The sequence below is a fragment of the Nilaparvata lugens genome, chromosome 4, assembly GCF_014356525.2.
Source record: "Nilaparvata lugens isolate BPH chromosome 4, ASM1435652v1, whole genome shotgun sequence".
NCBI classification, from domain to species: domain Eukaryota; kingdom Metazoa; phylum Arthropoda; class Insecta; order Hemiptera; family Delphacidae; genus Nilaparvata; species Nilaparvata lugens.
Window position 1 is genome coordinate 19,220,383 of NC_052507.1, and position 15,800 is coordinate 19,236,182.

A 15,800-nucleotide genomic window follows, 5' to 3' on the forward strand; every position below is an offset into this window, starting at 1 on the left:
AATCCAAATCTCGATGCTTCATGTTGGTTCTAAAGCTTCCAGTCCTAGATTACAAAATTTGTTTTTTGCTGTACAAATATATCGTAGAATATAAAAATAATAAAATTCATTATATTAGAGATAATCTCTTATTCATTCTGATCTTTCCCTCATTTGAGCGTTAATCTATAAAATAGTGAAGGGAACAAAATATTTCATTTATTAAGTATTTTTCCTCAATTACAACTATTTTCTAAATTTCTATGAGTAGGGATTAGATATGTGTATAGAATAGTATTAACGAATAACTCAACCAGCTATAATTTGTTGTTTAATCAATTGGATAAATGTTTTTGCACAAGATTTGATCCATCGTTCTCTAGTTAATTAAACCCAATTCAACTGAACAGGTTGGTCACAAAGTCTATATTAAGAGCCGTTATCAAACAATCGATTAATCGGAGGCAGCCTCACTGTCTTTTGGGAAATTATTATGGGCACCTGCAATGTTTATCGAGTACTGAACCAACCCTCAGCCAACAATAATACAGGAACCTCTGCTTCTTCATGCCTCCAATTTTGGATTCCACCAGAATTCGGCTTTCGACACTGAACCAACATGATTTTGATTCAGTCGTAATATTTTGTGTTTTGACAAATAAATGCCATATGAATATTATTATTATATTAATTTATATGTTTAGCGTATCATCTTGAATGATGTAACAGAATGTATCATTTTTTATAGGAAGGAGACTCATTTAAGATGAAAACTAGACTACTAATTGAGTAAATACAATACTAGAGTACAAGAATACTGGAATAAATACTCAAATACTTGAGTTCCTGATACTTGAAAAGTCATGTGATGCTGCTCCAACATTTTGTATATTGGCCTAAATGAGAAAGTATCGATTATTATTGAAGCATGCTACCATAAATTTATAGTCCATTATATTGCATAGTTAAAAAATATTGAAATAAAATAGAAATATTATCCAGTATCTTTTCATGTTTTTAATTTTTCATGTGCATTTTCAAATAGGAGCCAGTTTCAAATGAAAATGGTTCTTAAGAGGTGGAACATGCATTGCACCTACAAAATATAAAAAAGTGTATTGGAGATTAGCTATTTTTTATGTTTTCAAAGATGGTTGTAGCCCCATATAGGAAAAATAAATATAATATAGTAGTAATGTGAATATTTTCATTATCATTTAGTACTCGGAAGAACATCTAATTTTGATGTACCCAGGTTACTGATAACCTGTATAATTGAAATTACTGTGTGACAGTTGAACAGCCATCTAAAGAATTGAAATAATTAGTCAAGCACATTGAGCCGGAGGCAATCAATTCTGTTTGCTCAGTAGAGATGAATCGGACTTGTCAATTTTTGTCGTTCATCGTACAATGGTATCGGAAATGGGTGTGAGGAGGGGAAACCCCACTGGCAGCTGTGTAACGGGATTAGGACGATGCGTTCGGAGATGAAATATCACCTGCAGGAGCACACGCTGACAATTAATCAGCCTCAGACTTGGTGAGAGAGTGGGGGGAGTGTGATATAGGGGAAGGGAGAGTTATGTTGGGGTGGAAGGGGGAACAATGTTAGCCCAATGCCGAGGGGTCTCACGACAGAACGAGGTTTCGCCGACTGTCACATGCAACTAAAATAATTGAGTCTGACTAAGAGATCTCCGCCAATAAACAGTGCGAGTGCTAGGTTGACGCTGCGCTGCGGAAGACTCAGGATACCTGTCTGATAGTGATTGATGATGTATTGGTTATTCTGCTCACAAATTCGCGTTCTTTGCTTTGTTGTAAAAATAATTTTAAATTCTATCTACAAAATTATTCTTCAAAATTTTGCATTCTCAGAATGAATCTTATACATTCCAAAATTATTTTACAACTGGGAAGGAAGACATTACTGTAAAAAAGTCTCAATTCAATCTTACCTCAATTTTCCAATTGAACAACGATAACGGAACTGCATTGGAGAAATATCCAACTGGAATAGTGGAAAGATCGAAATATATAAAGATAATATTAAAGTCAATGTCCGGAGAAGAAAATAGGCCTATACGAAAAATAATATGAAGATAATATACTTTTATAAACAGAGATTTAAGAATATAACAGAACAGCGGCTCTGATCGTAAATTTCATAAGATTAATGTTGTTTATCTATATTGTTATTCTGTATTTTGATTTTTTTTTCAATTCATTCTCTGACTGCTGATAAATCTTGTTCAAATTCTATCGTTATTCTTATTTTAAACATTCTCCTCCAATTCATTCTCTTATTTGATGAAAGCGATTTGAAAAATGAGGGGTTCTAAAGATAACTAAAGTATATTTCACTTGTATTATTCCTTGGATGGAATCTTGTATATCGGTTGCTATCAAAATTGACGTTGACCATTGCATCACTTCTAACACTACTGGATAGTGATTGACAAGTTAGTAGAGTACTAACTAACTAAATAGAGAAGTACCGTACGTCGGTACTCCTAACGATCCTGGGCGTTGGCCAATCAATTGATCAAAATTGATCATCACTACTGTTGAATAGGGATTGACAAGTAGTGTACTAACTAAATAGAGAAGATCCTGGGCATTGGCCAATCAATGATCAATTGATCATCACTACTATTGAATAGGGATTGACAAGTAGTGTACTGACTAACTAAATAGAGAAGATCCTGGGCATTGGCCAAACCATCAGTGGCAGTGGCAAGAAGTGAGTGAAGTGTTACAGCGACAGGGAGACCGGAATCCGAGGTGAGGACTTTGATTTATGGTGCAACCGACAGAGGGCGCTTTATCACTGTCGACGTTTTCTTATCAGGCGGACGCATCTTATCACCTGGCTGGTCGGTCTCCTCCTTCCTCCGTCCTCTTTCCTTCTTCCTCCTTCCTCCTTCCTCCTTCCTCCTTCCGCCGCGGTCGGCCCAACTCACCGGCAAAATGTCTGACAAACGCCTCTCACTTACAACTGGCTACACAAACAACGATTTGGCCTCTCTGCCAAATCCGTCATCATTACCACTGGAAGCCAATTGCATCCTTTGCCGAATCAAAGCTAGGAATCAACGTTTTTTATGCTTGGTTGTTGGAGTTTTACCATATAGGATACACCAACATCGATTTAACCTTCCTGATAATTTTCCATCACCACTATGGTGTCAATATTGTCTCTATTTCCGATTCAAAGCTAAGAATCAACGTTCTTTATGTTGGTTGTTGAAGTTTGACCATCAAGGGTAGCTACCCTGTTCATTCTATCCAGAAATTATAGTCATCAAAGACTGTAAGCGATAAATATGAGAGTACTTCAATAATATACCTTTCAAACTATATTCAATGACTTTCAAATATGAATTTAAGATCCTTGGATGTATCTTCACTCTGGTTTCTAACATAATCAAATCTCACAAAATTAACGTCACCATGGTGCGTACTAATATGCAAATCGGAGAGTGCACACAGCGAATCTGATTGTATATTCAATAAGTTTGTAGATCAAAATAGTTATTCTGTATTTTTGTAGAACAATCAAGATTAATCTAACAGCTAGAATGCCACGTAGTCCTTTCAATGCAATTTCGGATTATAACAATGTAGCTCATTTCAACTTTGCCAAGTTTTGCTGCCAGGCTTCTTTGCAGAGCGATGATTTAGTTCAGAGATTCTGAGTTAAACTTTATTTCAATTCAATCCCATGTGAATATTTTTATTTACACATTTTAGTAAGTTCTGAAGAAATGGATCTCAAAAAGGGCTGGAGTACTTACATTTACGATTACATTGATATTTGTGATCCTTGACCATCTTTATTGAAAGACTTACTGAACAATAATTATAATTTACATTCTACAATAAAACAATATCAGTCATTGATTGATATAATCTCATTGTGACCACTTTTGGAGTGTTATTCTGATCGAAGAATAAACAATTTGAATTTGAAGATTTGCAAAGTTCTTCCATTATAGAAGAAAGAATACAGTAAAGATATTTCTATTTGAAAGGTTGTTCTCTAGCCGAAAGTACCTGATATTGTACTGATATATCTGTACTTAATAGTTCTATTTCAAAGGATGTTTTCAAGCCGAAAGTACTTGATATTGTACTGATATATTTGTTCTTAATAGTTCTATTTGAAATGTTGTTCTCTAGCCGAACGTACCTGATATTGTACTGATATATCTGTACTTAATATTTCTATTTAAAAGGTCGTTTTCTAGCCGACAGTACCTGATATTGTGCTGATATATCTGTACTTAATATTTCTATTTGAAAGGTTGTTTTCAAGCCGACAGTACCTGATATTGAACTGATATTTCTATTTGAAAGGTTGTTCTCTAGCCGAAACTACCTTTTTGTGTAGTTGAGAAGTTGATATTGTGGTAATTATTCATATTGAATGAAAAAGACTAAGAAATTGTCAAAAAACCACTGATTTCTGTCAAACCAAAAAATCAATGGTTTTTTGACAATTTCTTAGTCTTTTTCATTCAATACGAAACTACCTTATTTTTACTGATATATCTGTACTTAATAGTTCTATTTGAAAGGTTGTTTTCAAGCCGAAAGTACTTGATATTGTACTGATATATCTGTACTTGATAGTTCTATTTGAAAGGCTGTTCTCTAGCTGAAAGTGTTTTTGTGTTATGTTTTCAGGCGAAGGCGGAAGGCACAGTGTTCAGCCTGCGCAGTCGCCGTCAGCAGGACAGCTACCTGTCGGTGGAGCTGGGAGGTCCGGATGCCATCAAAGTGGTGCACTCGGGTCGCAATGGAACGCAGACCATTCTAGTGCCGGCCTCGCTCACCGACGGAAACTGGCACTACCTTGCCCTCGGGTCAGTGCACTCTCTTATTAAACATATTATTATTATAATGCAAAATAGTTTCCCATGTGTGTGGCATAATACTGTGAAAGAAATTTTATAGTATGATGAAGTATAAATTATGCAATTGTTGCATTATAAGAGTCTTTGGAGCACTAGTTTGGTGTAAGTTGAGACGAGTAGGTTGAGCGAGAATCATAAACCCGGTTACACAGGAGTTAGTTTGAATGCCACGATAATCAATCAAATAAGCTTTCTTTTCAAAAAAACTAAAAATTAGAAATTAATCTTAATTAAAATTCAGCAGGCTTTTGTGCAACCAAGCCTTAGAACCATATTCACCATCAACCTTAAACGCTGAACTACGATTACAAATAAGCATGGTCGCATTTAATATAATGCAATGCACCTAGAATACAGTATTCTAGAGAACTGTCGTTTACAACAACAGCTTCGCTTAAACCGAGATGGTAGTCTACATTAAGTGCCAAAATTTATCCAACTACAGCACAAGCAATTCAACTATCTTTAATATCACATGGATGATTTGAAGGCTGAATACATTCGTTGCATACAATTAATTATCCATCTATAATATTATTATTTGACGAAAATCCTAAATAAATGCTGCAAATCACCCCGAAGACATCTGCTACTGCAGACATTGACAACAGGGTTAACAGCTAGATGGAAATTCGATGAGAACTACTATCCAAAAATTAGTTGCCAGCCAGGGAATCGAACCAGGCACCTCCCAATTGCCAGTCAGGAATGCTTACCCTTACACGAAACTGACAATCTCTGGATAGCAGCGCTCATTTTATACGAAGCCATAGCGGCCAACCAGGTTACAGATGGAATTAAATAGATAATTCATGTATTCAAATGCTAATAAATATATAATTATCATTCAACGAAAATCCTAAATAAATGCTGCTGCAAATCCATCTTATCAAATATTATTGACTGTTGTCTAAACCTCCTAATTTATAACAAATCCCACAGAAGATTGTCATAGTTTGGACTTAGGGAATTGGACAATCAGTATTTATTCATTCATCAAATCATTGGTACATTATTGGCTGTCGAAGACTACATTAACAGAACGTCAAAATATTAACAAAAATAAAAGAAGCTCAAGGAAAGTAGATAATTTGTATTCTGGAAGGAGTTTGATACTAGAAGGAGTATTGTCATTCTATGTATTCATTCTGTCAGATGGAAAATTCGATGGTAAGGAATAAAAAACAGACAGGCTTCCGACCAACAGACTTCAAGAGCACCAAGCATCCTGAGTGCTGTGTGCCGTACTCACGAATGAAAAAACGAATAAAATTGAAGCATTTGGCGTGACAAACTGTTAGTACTAATTGTCTTTGGATAATCAACAAGCAAACACACGTCACGTGATGAGTCCACTGTCCTCTGTCCAGTTTCGAGTGTGAGCCCATTCTGAGTCCAGTTCAGCCTTTTAATTTATTCGCAGGTTGTGGCTGGCTAATCCCCTGTGAGGCATTTCTCGTTTAATTAGTTGGCAGTAATTTGGCTAATTGATTGAGCCGGCATGGCACACCAGCTTAGCTGTTTCCTATCACTATTGGTGTAGGCAGTGTCAATTGTGCTGGAGCGCTTGTATATGTCACTAAGTGTTACAGCATGCACCAAACTCAGTGAGAAATTTAATTTGCTCCTAGGCATGTGAAATAGCAGTTATTGAATTGATACAGTAAGTGATAGTTTGATGGAGAATCCTCTGCCCTTAGTGCCATTTATTACAAAATGGGATTCAATTACATAACTAATAAGATTATGTGAGATTGTAACTAGGACCAAGATTAAGATCATTAGAGTACACACTTTTTTCATGTGTTTCACACGACATGCAGTCAAATATTTGAGTGAATAATCAAATCCGTTTTCTTACTGACTGTAGTACTTTCGACCGGCTAGCGATCATTTCCAAAAATCGATCATACATAGAAAATAGTATGTTATACATCGCAGCTCGGAATGGATCGAGGAACCATTATCATTGGAGTCTCATGTGAATATAATAGAGTCCAAGAGGCAATACAAAAGTATAACCTGAAATCCATTACGCATTATTAGCAGATATTCAAAAATACTCAGCAATAATCAAACGATATTCAGTGAATATTCAACAATACTTATGCTCGGTTGCAAAAAAGCCTGTTATATTTCAACCGAGATAGAATGCTACGACGAGAAAAATCTAAAAAGACTTATTTTATAAAAAGCATTGTATGATTGATGCTCGTGATATTTAATCTTGATTAGATTGAAACTGGTTCCATGCAACCGGGTCTACATCAATAATTTTGGTCATGAACTGGCAAACTAGGTATTTATTTATTTATCACATTGTGTACAAATACTTAACATGAGGAAAGGCAAAATAGGCTCATTCCTAGAACTGTCCCATTTCCAATTTATACTATACTGTCCAAATCAGATCACATCTATAACATATTGCTCTATTACAGTGCAATCTCCAGCTACATTCAGTAATACACCTTTTATGAATTGCCGAGTGCAGGTGTGCGAAACATTTTCTGGTTCTCTCAAGAACTGTACAATAAAAACTTTTTAAAATTTACTTTTATTTCATCTTTCCCAATATTGTTAACTACCTCTGAATATAGTCGAATATCTTCTGATTTCTTTTTTGACAGCTAACTGGACTTTTTTGTGGAAGTAACGGCATTATTCAAGCTTTCCCCCTTTCACAGCGATTGCAGAATAAAAAATACGGAGTATTTTAAAGGGTATTGGCGCGAAATTGTAACGTACGCTTAAAGGCTCCCAAACAAATTAGAATAGGATTTTCGACCATCTTCCCCCATTTGCATCGTCGAAAATTGCGGATCGACCTTTTTTCATGTTCGGAGCTCCGCGCTCGTTTTTCTGGCTGCTGCATTAATGCCATCACGAAAAAGAGAGCCCCGGCTGTGGCCATTGTTATGGAATATCCTCCCATTATATTGAAGGCTGAATTTATTTTGCATTCTCTGTAGAATGCTTTATAATATATTATGGGCCCCAGGGAGCGAGTATAAAACCATATTGTTAATATTGAAGCCGAACTCCGGATATGAGCTTAATATTTTAATTGCTTTTCCGCATGTTGAGACCATATTTTTTATTCGTTCTTTCACATTAAAGAACAAATAATATTTGGACTCAGGATAGGAATTAATTGGTAATATACAATCTTCATCATATAATTCACAAGATGTGAATGTTCATTAAGAACACGTCATATCACTTTACTTGACACATTAATATATCATCCAATAATTTCAATGGTTGATGACAAAGGGAAGATTTTTTAACAATCTACATCAGTCAGTATCGAAGCACCTGTACTGAACTTTATATCATGTGAATGACGAGACTAAAACAATATTTCTTAAGGAGTTTGGAGAAATCGTTTCAGGTCAGTAAAATACCATGGACCATTTAAGCGCATGAGGAGTAGTCAGCTAACATGAAATAATAACTATCAAATCTATGCTCCCACATAAGCAGAACACTGGAATTGAGCAGAGAGAGATATGTTTCCATGAAGGAGCTTGAAGATCCAATTGGGGAGTTGAAAAAATATGAATAGAATTATCCAACTCATGGCTGAGAAATCTATAATATAATAAAGGGGAGAATTTACTTAAATACATATAGGATAGGAAAAACACGAATGATGCACTATCACGTCTGAACTACTGGACTGATTAACTTATCAAGTTTTCAATTAGTTTGCGGATTACGGGTTAACTGTTAATGATAAATATAGTTATACAATCCATGACAAAGATGCTGCAGTTATAAATCAGATTGGAAAAAATCACTTTAAATATAACTCACGATGAATAGTATATGGATTTAATGCGTCAATTGGGAGACTAAGTAAAAGACTAGCAGCTCACAGACTATCAAAGCATGAATAATAACATATTGCTCTATTACAGTGCAATCTCCAGCTACATTCAGTAATACACCTTTTATGAATTGCCGAGTGCAGGTGTGCGAAACATTTTCTGGTTCTCTCAAGAACTGTACAATAAAAACTTTTTAAAATTTACTTTTATTTCATCTTTCCCAATATTGTTAACTACCTCTGAATATAGTCGAATATCTTCTGATTTCTTTTTTGACAGCTAACTGGACTTTTTTGTGGAAGTAACGGCATTATTCAAGCTTTCCCCCTTTCACAGCGATTGCAGAATAAAAAATACGGAGTATTTTAAAGGGTATTGGCGCGAAATTGTAACGTACGCTTAAAGGCTCCCAAACAAATTAGAATAGGATTTTCGACCATCTTCCCCCATTTGCATCGTCGAAAATTGCGGATCGACCTTTTTTCATGTTCGGAGCTCCGCGCTCGTTTTTCTGGCTGCTGCATTAATGCCATCACGAAAAAGAGAGCCCCGGCTGTGGCCATTGTTATGGAATATCCTCCCATTATATTGAAGGCTGAATTTATTTTGCATTCTCTGTAGAATGCTTTATAATATATTATGGGCCCCAGGGAGCGAGTATAAAACCATATTGTTAATATTGAAGCCGAACTCCGGATATGAGCTTAATATTTTAATTGCTTTTCCGCATGTTGAGACCATATTTTTTATTCGTTCTTTCACATTAAAGAACAAATAATATTTGGACTCAGGATAGGAATTAATTGGTAATATACAATCTTCATCATATAATTCACAAGATGTGAATGTTCATTAAGAACACGTCATATCACTTTACTTGACACATTAATATATCATCCAATAATTTCAATGGTTGATGACAAAGGGAAGATTTTTTAACAATCTACATCAGTCAGTATCGAAGCACCTGTACTGAACTTTATATCATGTGAATGACGAGACTAAAACAATATTTCTTAAGGAGTTTGGAGAAATCGTTTCAGGTCAGTAAAATACCATGGACCATTTAAGCGCATGAGGAGTAGTCAGCTAACATGAAATAATAACTATCAAATCTATGCTCCCACATAAGCAGAACACTGGAATTGAGCAGAGAGAGATATGTTTCCATGAAGGAGCTTGAAGATCCAATTGGGGAGTTGAAAAAATATGAATAGAATTATCCAACTCATGGCTGAGAAATCTATAATATAATAAAGGGGAGAATTTACTTAAATACATATAGGATAGGAAAAACACGAATGATGCACTATCACGTCTGAACTACTGGACTGATTAACTTATCAAGTTTTCAATTAGTTTGCGGATTACGGGTTAACTGTTAATGATAAATATAGTTATACAATCCATGACAAAGATGCTGCAGTTATAAATCAGATTGGAAAAAATCACTTTAAATATAACTCACGATGAATAGTATATGGATTTAATGCGTCAATTGGGAGACTAAGTAAAAGACTAGCAGCTCACAGACTATCAAAGCATGAATAATAATATATTAATTTATTATCATTCTCATACAATATTCATTTTTTGTTGAATAATCAAACATTTTGCCGTTGCAACTGAAAATATTTCTTGAAAGACTGTGGCTCTGAATTAGCTGTCGTGACTAAGACATGAGAGCGGATTGAATCCTCTCTCTGAGAAAGCTTAATTTCATCTCTAGATTTCTCAAAACCCTTCCCAACAATCTGCTGTGATTACACCAAGCACATATAATTAAAGGATTATCCCTAAAATAAAATGAAAGCTTTTCCAGCAGAGTGATGAATACATCCTAGGCTGGTCACAATCGAGCTCTAATCCCTCCAACCAGAGCTCAGGTGGCAAAGGGACATAGTTTACCAAACAGGCAAAGTAATTTTCCTGGTCACCGCAGTGGAAACTTTGTCTCGGAAATCCCGTTTTAATTAGCACGATAATTTCCCTTTAGGTGGAATGAGAGGCAGAGTGTGAGCTAGAGTGGGAAAACGAATGAGAGCGGGGAAGGTTGAAGAGAAGGAGGAAGTGAGTGAGAGTTTATTAAGTATGTGCTGGAGAGAATAGTTGAGAGGGGGGAAAAGTAGAGGATTCTGAAAAAGTTGGTGAGGATTAGAAGGAATTATTGTAATTGTTTTTTGTGCTTTGTACCAATGTTAATGTGTGTTAAGTGTGTATTGAGAAAAAGAGAAGAAGAAAACAATAGAGATTTGCTGCGAAGAATGTCAGAAAGGCAGTGAGAATATTATTATTGTAGACAAGAAAGTAAGAAGGTGATAAAAGACAGAGGGAAAGGATATTTTGAATATTTAAGGATATTTATTGTCATCTTTAAAGAATATTTTGTTAGAGGAAACGTTTACAAGGGAACAAAGTGCACCCATTACCTGAATAAAATGACATGACATTGCATTACTTATATATGTGCATGAATGTTGAAGAGAGAGAGCCTAATATGTTATGCTAGGTTGTGTTTTGATACCAGCTTAGCATCTCGACTCGTGTGCATAGACCACTTCAAAGGACCACCGAACAAAGCGACGAAATCTATTACGTCAAATGTTAATTTGCCAGAGCCAAACCCCATGCAATGTAGCCAGAGCCAGTGGCCCTTTGGTAAGACTACTCTCACACCCATCTCTCGTTCTGCATCGCCGATTACGAGATACTCCCTGCTCTAATAGCTGCGATAACGGTTAGTTAGTTCACACCTATAAATAGTGAGCCAGCCTTCTAATAAACGCTAATATCGGATCGGAGCTCCCCAATTATTGCTCATGGGAGTAATTTCCAATCAAAAGGGCTCCAATCGACGCCAAAATCATTTGTTGTGGGTACCCACACCTATAGATTGGAATATTTGTGTTGTTCGCACATTCAAATTTCATTAATAAGCGGCAGTCAAGAGAAAACCGGTATTAATTTGAGAATTTGTAACTCTCAAAAAAAAGGAATATCCAACGGTGGAGTGACTTGAAAGATTGAATTCAGAAAAGTACTCTTCATCTTTGAATAAGATTATGAAAAGCTGTTTAATTGACATCATGAAATATATTTGAAGAACTGTAAATTTTTGGATTTGTAGAAATAATTGCTTGGATTGAATCCAGTATTAATTCCACAGTAGTTAAATTTGTTTAAAGTATTCAAATCTATAACGACAGCCTACAAGAGAGGCGTTTATGCAGAACGCATTACCCTTGGTTAAATTTGCATGCATCACTCTTTCCTCTCGACTAGAAACCATGGTTGCGTAGGGAATGTGTCTCTGTCTTTTACAATGTCACATTGACTCAAGTATAATTTTAAACTCATCAACTCATGATTCAATCCATTTCATTTCAACATTTGAAAATTACAAAATTCCAACACCAAAATTAGTTCAAATACCATTTCATATCCATACCATCATACCATGAAATCGACTGTGAATGTAAATCATAATTCTACTAAAACTTGAATCTTGTATTGCTTTGATTGGAACAAGCTTGAAGGAAATGCTAATTTCGGGTGATTCTTGAGCCATAAGTCACACCCTCCAGACTCGGTTTCATCAAGCTTGGCCAAGGCATTTGAACATGGTCGAACTGAGTTCGATTTACAAGTGTGCACTGGAATTATCGATAGTAGGCTAAAATCATATTTATTTTTCAGTTCCCTCGTAGTAAAGCTTACCTGATTTGACCATGTTCAAATTTCTTAACAGAGCTTCGTGAAACCGGACATTAGTATGTCAGGTAGTAGATATCAAAGAAAATGAGGTTGTGATTGGTTGATAGGTTAAAGTCATCGCCTGTTTTTAGTTAGTTTTCTTTAGTTCGATCAATAGAGTAGTGTTCAACGTAATTAACTTGCGAGCAATTTGCAATAGAACGTTAAAAGTTTGAAGCAGGTTGGATCAGTACTCAGTAGTTAGTTTTTTCCTTCTTGCTTTGTATTTTTTCGATAGAAGCGTTGAATTGGAGGATTGCGTTGTTATGCCATCAGGAGAAAAAGGCTTATCTAATGACAGCGGTTTCGAATGAAATATTAATCCCTGAACATACTTCTTTGCCGAAAACCTTTGTACAAATCGAGTTTGTTTTTATCTTGGTCGGAAAATCGCTCCACGCTTTATGAATATGGAAAACGGTGGCACATAAATACGCGCACGAAAGAAGGGATTTGTGCTATAACAGGAAGGGAGACATTCTGAAAACTCTATTCTGATTCACTGTGCACAAAATACGTCATGCCAATTCCATCTATGACTGCTACTATTCATTCAGCTAATAAATCAGAAAAGTTACTATAGGCTAACTGGTCCTCTTTCCGTATTGTGCAAAAATAAATCAGCTGCCCTTTTCTAAGAGTTCATTTTTTCTTTTGCATAAATGGAAAGCTTTCGTATACAACATATTCATATTGAAGATATGAACTCGTGTAACATATTGAATGCTATTGCGTTAGATTGAATAGCTTTGTTAGCGTTGAATTGAATGTTGATTGAGAAAAAGATTCATCACTCAACCCTTTCTCGACTTGCAAAAAAACATCTCTTGAATTGATTGATTGAATTGAAAGGTTCTTGTTCTAAGTTTCATTTTTTGTTACATCAGATTCACACAAATCCCTTTCACTATATGATTCATCAAAATCACTCTTTAGTAGGGACTGCCTGTATTTCTATTGACAAACTTGTGACAACTTGAAGTATACCACTCCACTATAAAATTCAATAACAATAGGCAATATTCCAAGATAAAATGCTCCTCATTGACTTATCAATAGAAAATGTTCTATTTTTTATACAATGTGTGTATAATTTTTATTCCAAAGATAGGATATTTAGCTGCTCAATAGTTCAAAAATCACCCAAACCTCAGCAGCTTAGTCCATCGATCGGGAGACACTGAACAACTAATCTTTCCTGGTTCGTTAAATTTATTTTGATTTGATTTCTTGGTTCTGTGGGAACCATAAATAAGGATTTTCTAGTGGGGGAAAATTTCTTGACGGACTTATTCAGAATTTTCAATAAACCAGTATCGTACAACATACGAAGACGTATATCATATATTCCGAGAACCCTTGTCACGATGATATCCAAGGAACAGTTTAGAAGTGCGAAGGTTTGTCAACAACTTCGCTGGATGTTTTGCTAGATAGCATGACGGTTTGCTCCTTTGTTCTCCTATCTGTATTATTATATTCTCTCCTTCTCTCTATTTCCTACATTTCTCAATCCTCCTTTGCTAATTCATTATAATCGTCAATGAAACAGCTATCAAGTTACCAGGTATTCTTTTAACAGGCGAATGTGAGAGAAGCTTAAAAAAGAAAAGGCAAGGATGAAATAGGGTGAAAAAAGGGAAGGTGGAAGAAGACGGGAATTTTGGATAGCGTTGGGAGCAATGTTGTCGCAGCAAGACAGCGGTTTACTCTTGCAATTTTCTTTAACAGCTTGGAAAATCTTCGTGTTGGAAGGAACGAAGAAAGTGAGAGAAAGAGTGATGCCACCAAGAATGGGACCTTTGGATTTGCAAGCTGCAACGAGAGCACACCAATGCTCTGCGTCAAATTTGGAAGGCGAGACCTTTCTATGAAATTCAGTTGTGAAAGAATGTATTAGCATGCGTACAGGTATTATTGTTGAACAGTTGATCTACCTGACATCCTACTACTACTTCGGATCAATAGTATGATTATTTTATGGAAAATATTTGGGTTGAATGCTTTTCGGTTATATCACGATATGAGACCAGCTCTTCCCTTTTACTCTTTCATCACTTCTCCTACTAGAGAGGAAATTTATTTTCTAGATAAATTGCTTTATCATGATTGCATGGAAATGATCACTCTGCAGAGACAGACATGCTCTGATTGCAATAAAAAGTATGGAATTCAGATTCCCTTATTCCAGGTAGATACAGAGAAATACATTTAAATAAAATGAAGCAGATGAAACTTCTAGGAAGAGGGGCATATAAAAAGCATTAAAATGTAATCTGATAGATATTTCAGTCGAGCCTGAATTTTCTGAGTCTGACATTCGATCAATTTCCAATAAAAGCACTGTAACTTCAAAACCTTAAAAGGAAATGAATCCATACGATTGAGTATGAGAGGCTCTAACTCCATATTGATTTACAATAAACTGTGCGGCTCGAGGCGAACTCCAATTCAACAGTACTGAACTGAATTTATTATTATAAACTGCTCAATGGATATAAGTCCAAACATACAGCCATGATACTTTTTCATCCTACTATTTTTCAAATTCAGGTTGCCTGTCTCAAACTGAAACTGAACACTCAGAACTAACGTATGGTGGAAAGTCAAAATAAATGATCATTTTCCCTAATCTAAATAAAGAATGGAAACGTTATTTTGTATCCCAATTGGAAGTTGCAGACAAAGCTCCGGACAAAGCGATATTTCATGTGAGGAAATGACTTTTGTTTGACTCCAAAGGGGTAGAGAGTGTGTAATTTTTCCACGTCAGACACTGGACCTATCTGACTGAATGTTTCTGTACTACTGTGCAGGGTACATCTATATTATTCATTTCTATAGTAGACAGAGACAGTGCAGAGGACACATAGACACGGGAGACGTTGGACGTTGTATGTCCCCGCTGTGCAAGATGACAGTCAGGCGACTTCACCGCGCCATTGTTGTGTCATGAAATTTATGGTCTCAAAGAAAATTGAGTTTCAAATTGGAAAATATTTTCGCCACGAAAGCGGTCGGTAATGTCAGCCGACACAAGTTCAACACAATAGTATATGTCAACCTATCACATCTTGGTCATACAGAGCTGAACACACAACTAAACATAACTGTTTCAGTTCTGCTTCTCACTTTTCCATCGCGTATGTTCTGCACTACTGCTTTTTATTTCGAAATTACATTCCCAGTTCAAACCTTTAATTTATTTCTCGAGTTCATTTACGGAGGTCTCCGTGTCAATGGATTATTTTTAAATTGATTAATAATTATTAAAAAATCATGAACATTACAGTTGATATTAGATTCATATGAA

At 35.7% G+C, this 15,800-nt stretch overlaps 1 protein-coding gene across 1 annotated transcript in view; it reads left to right on the forward strand.

The window, feature by feature from the left end:
• LOC111058896 overlaps positions 1–15,800 on the forward strand; it is a 110,732-nt gene that overhangs the window by 41,927 nt on the left and 53,005 nt on the right. Inside the window, exon 3 of the mRNA XM_039425700.1 lies at positions 4,672–4,850. Coding sequence (XP_039281634.1) covers positions 4,672–4,850 — 179 coding nt within the window. The remainder of the gene's footprint in view (positions 1–4,671; positions 4,851–15,800) is intronic.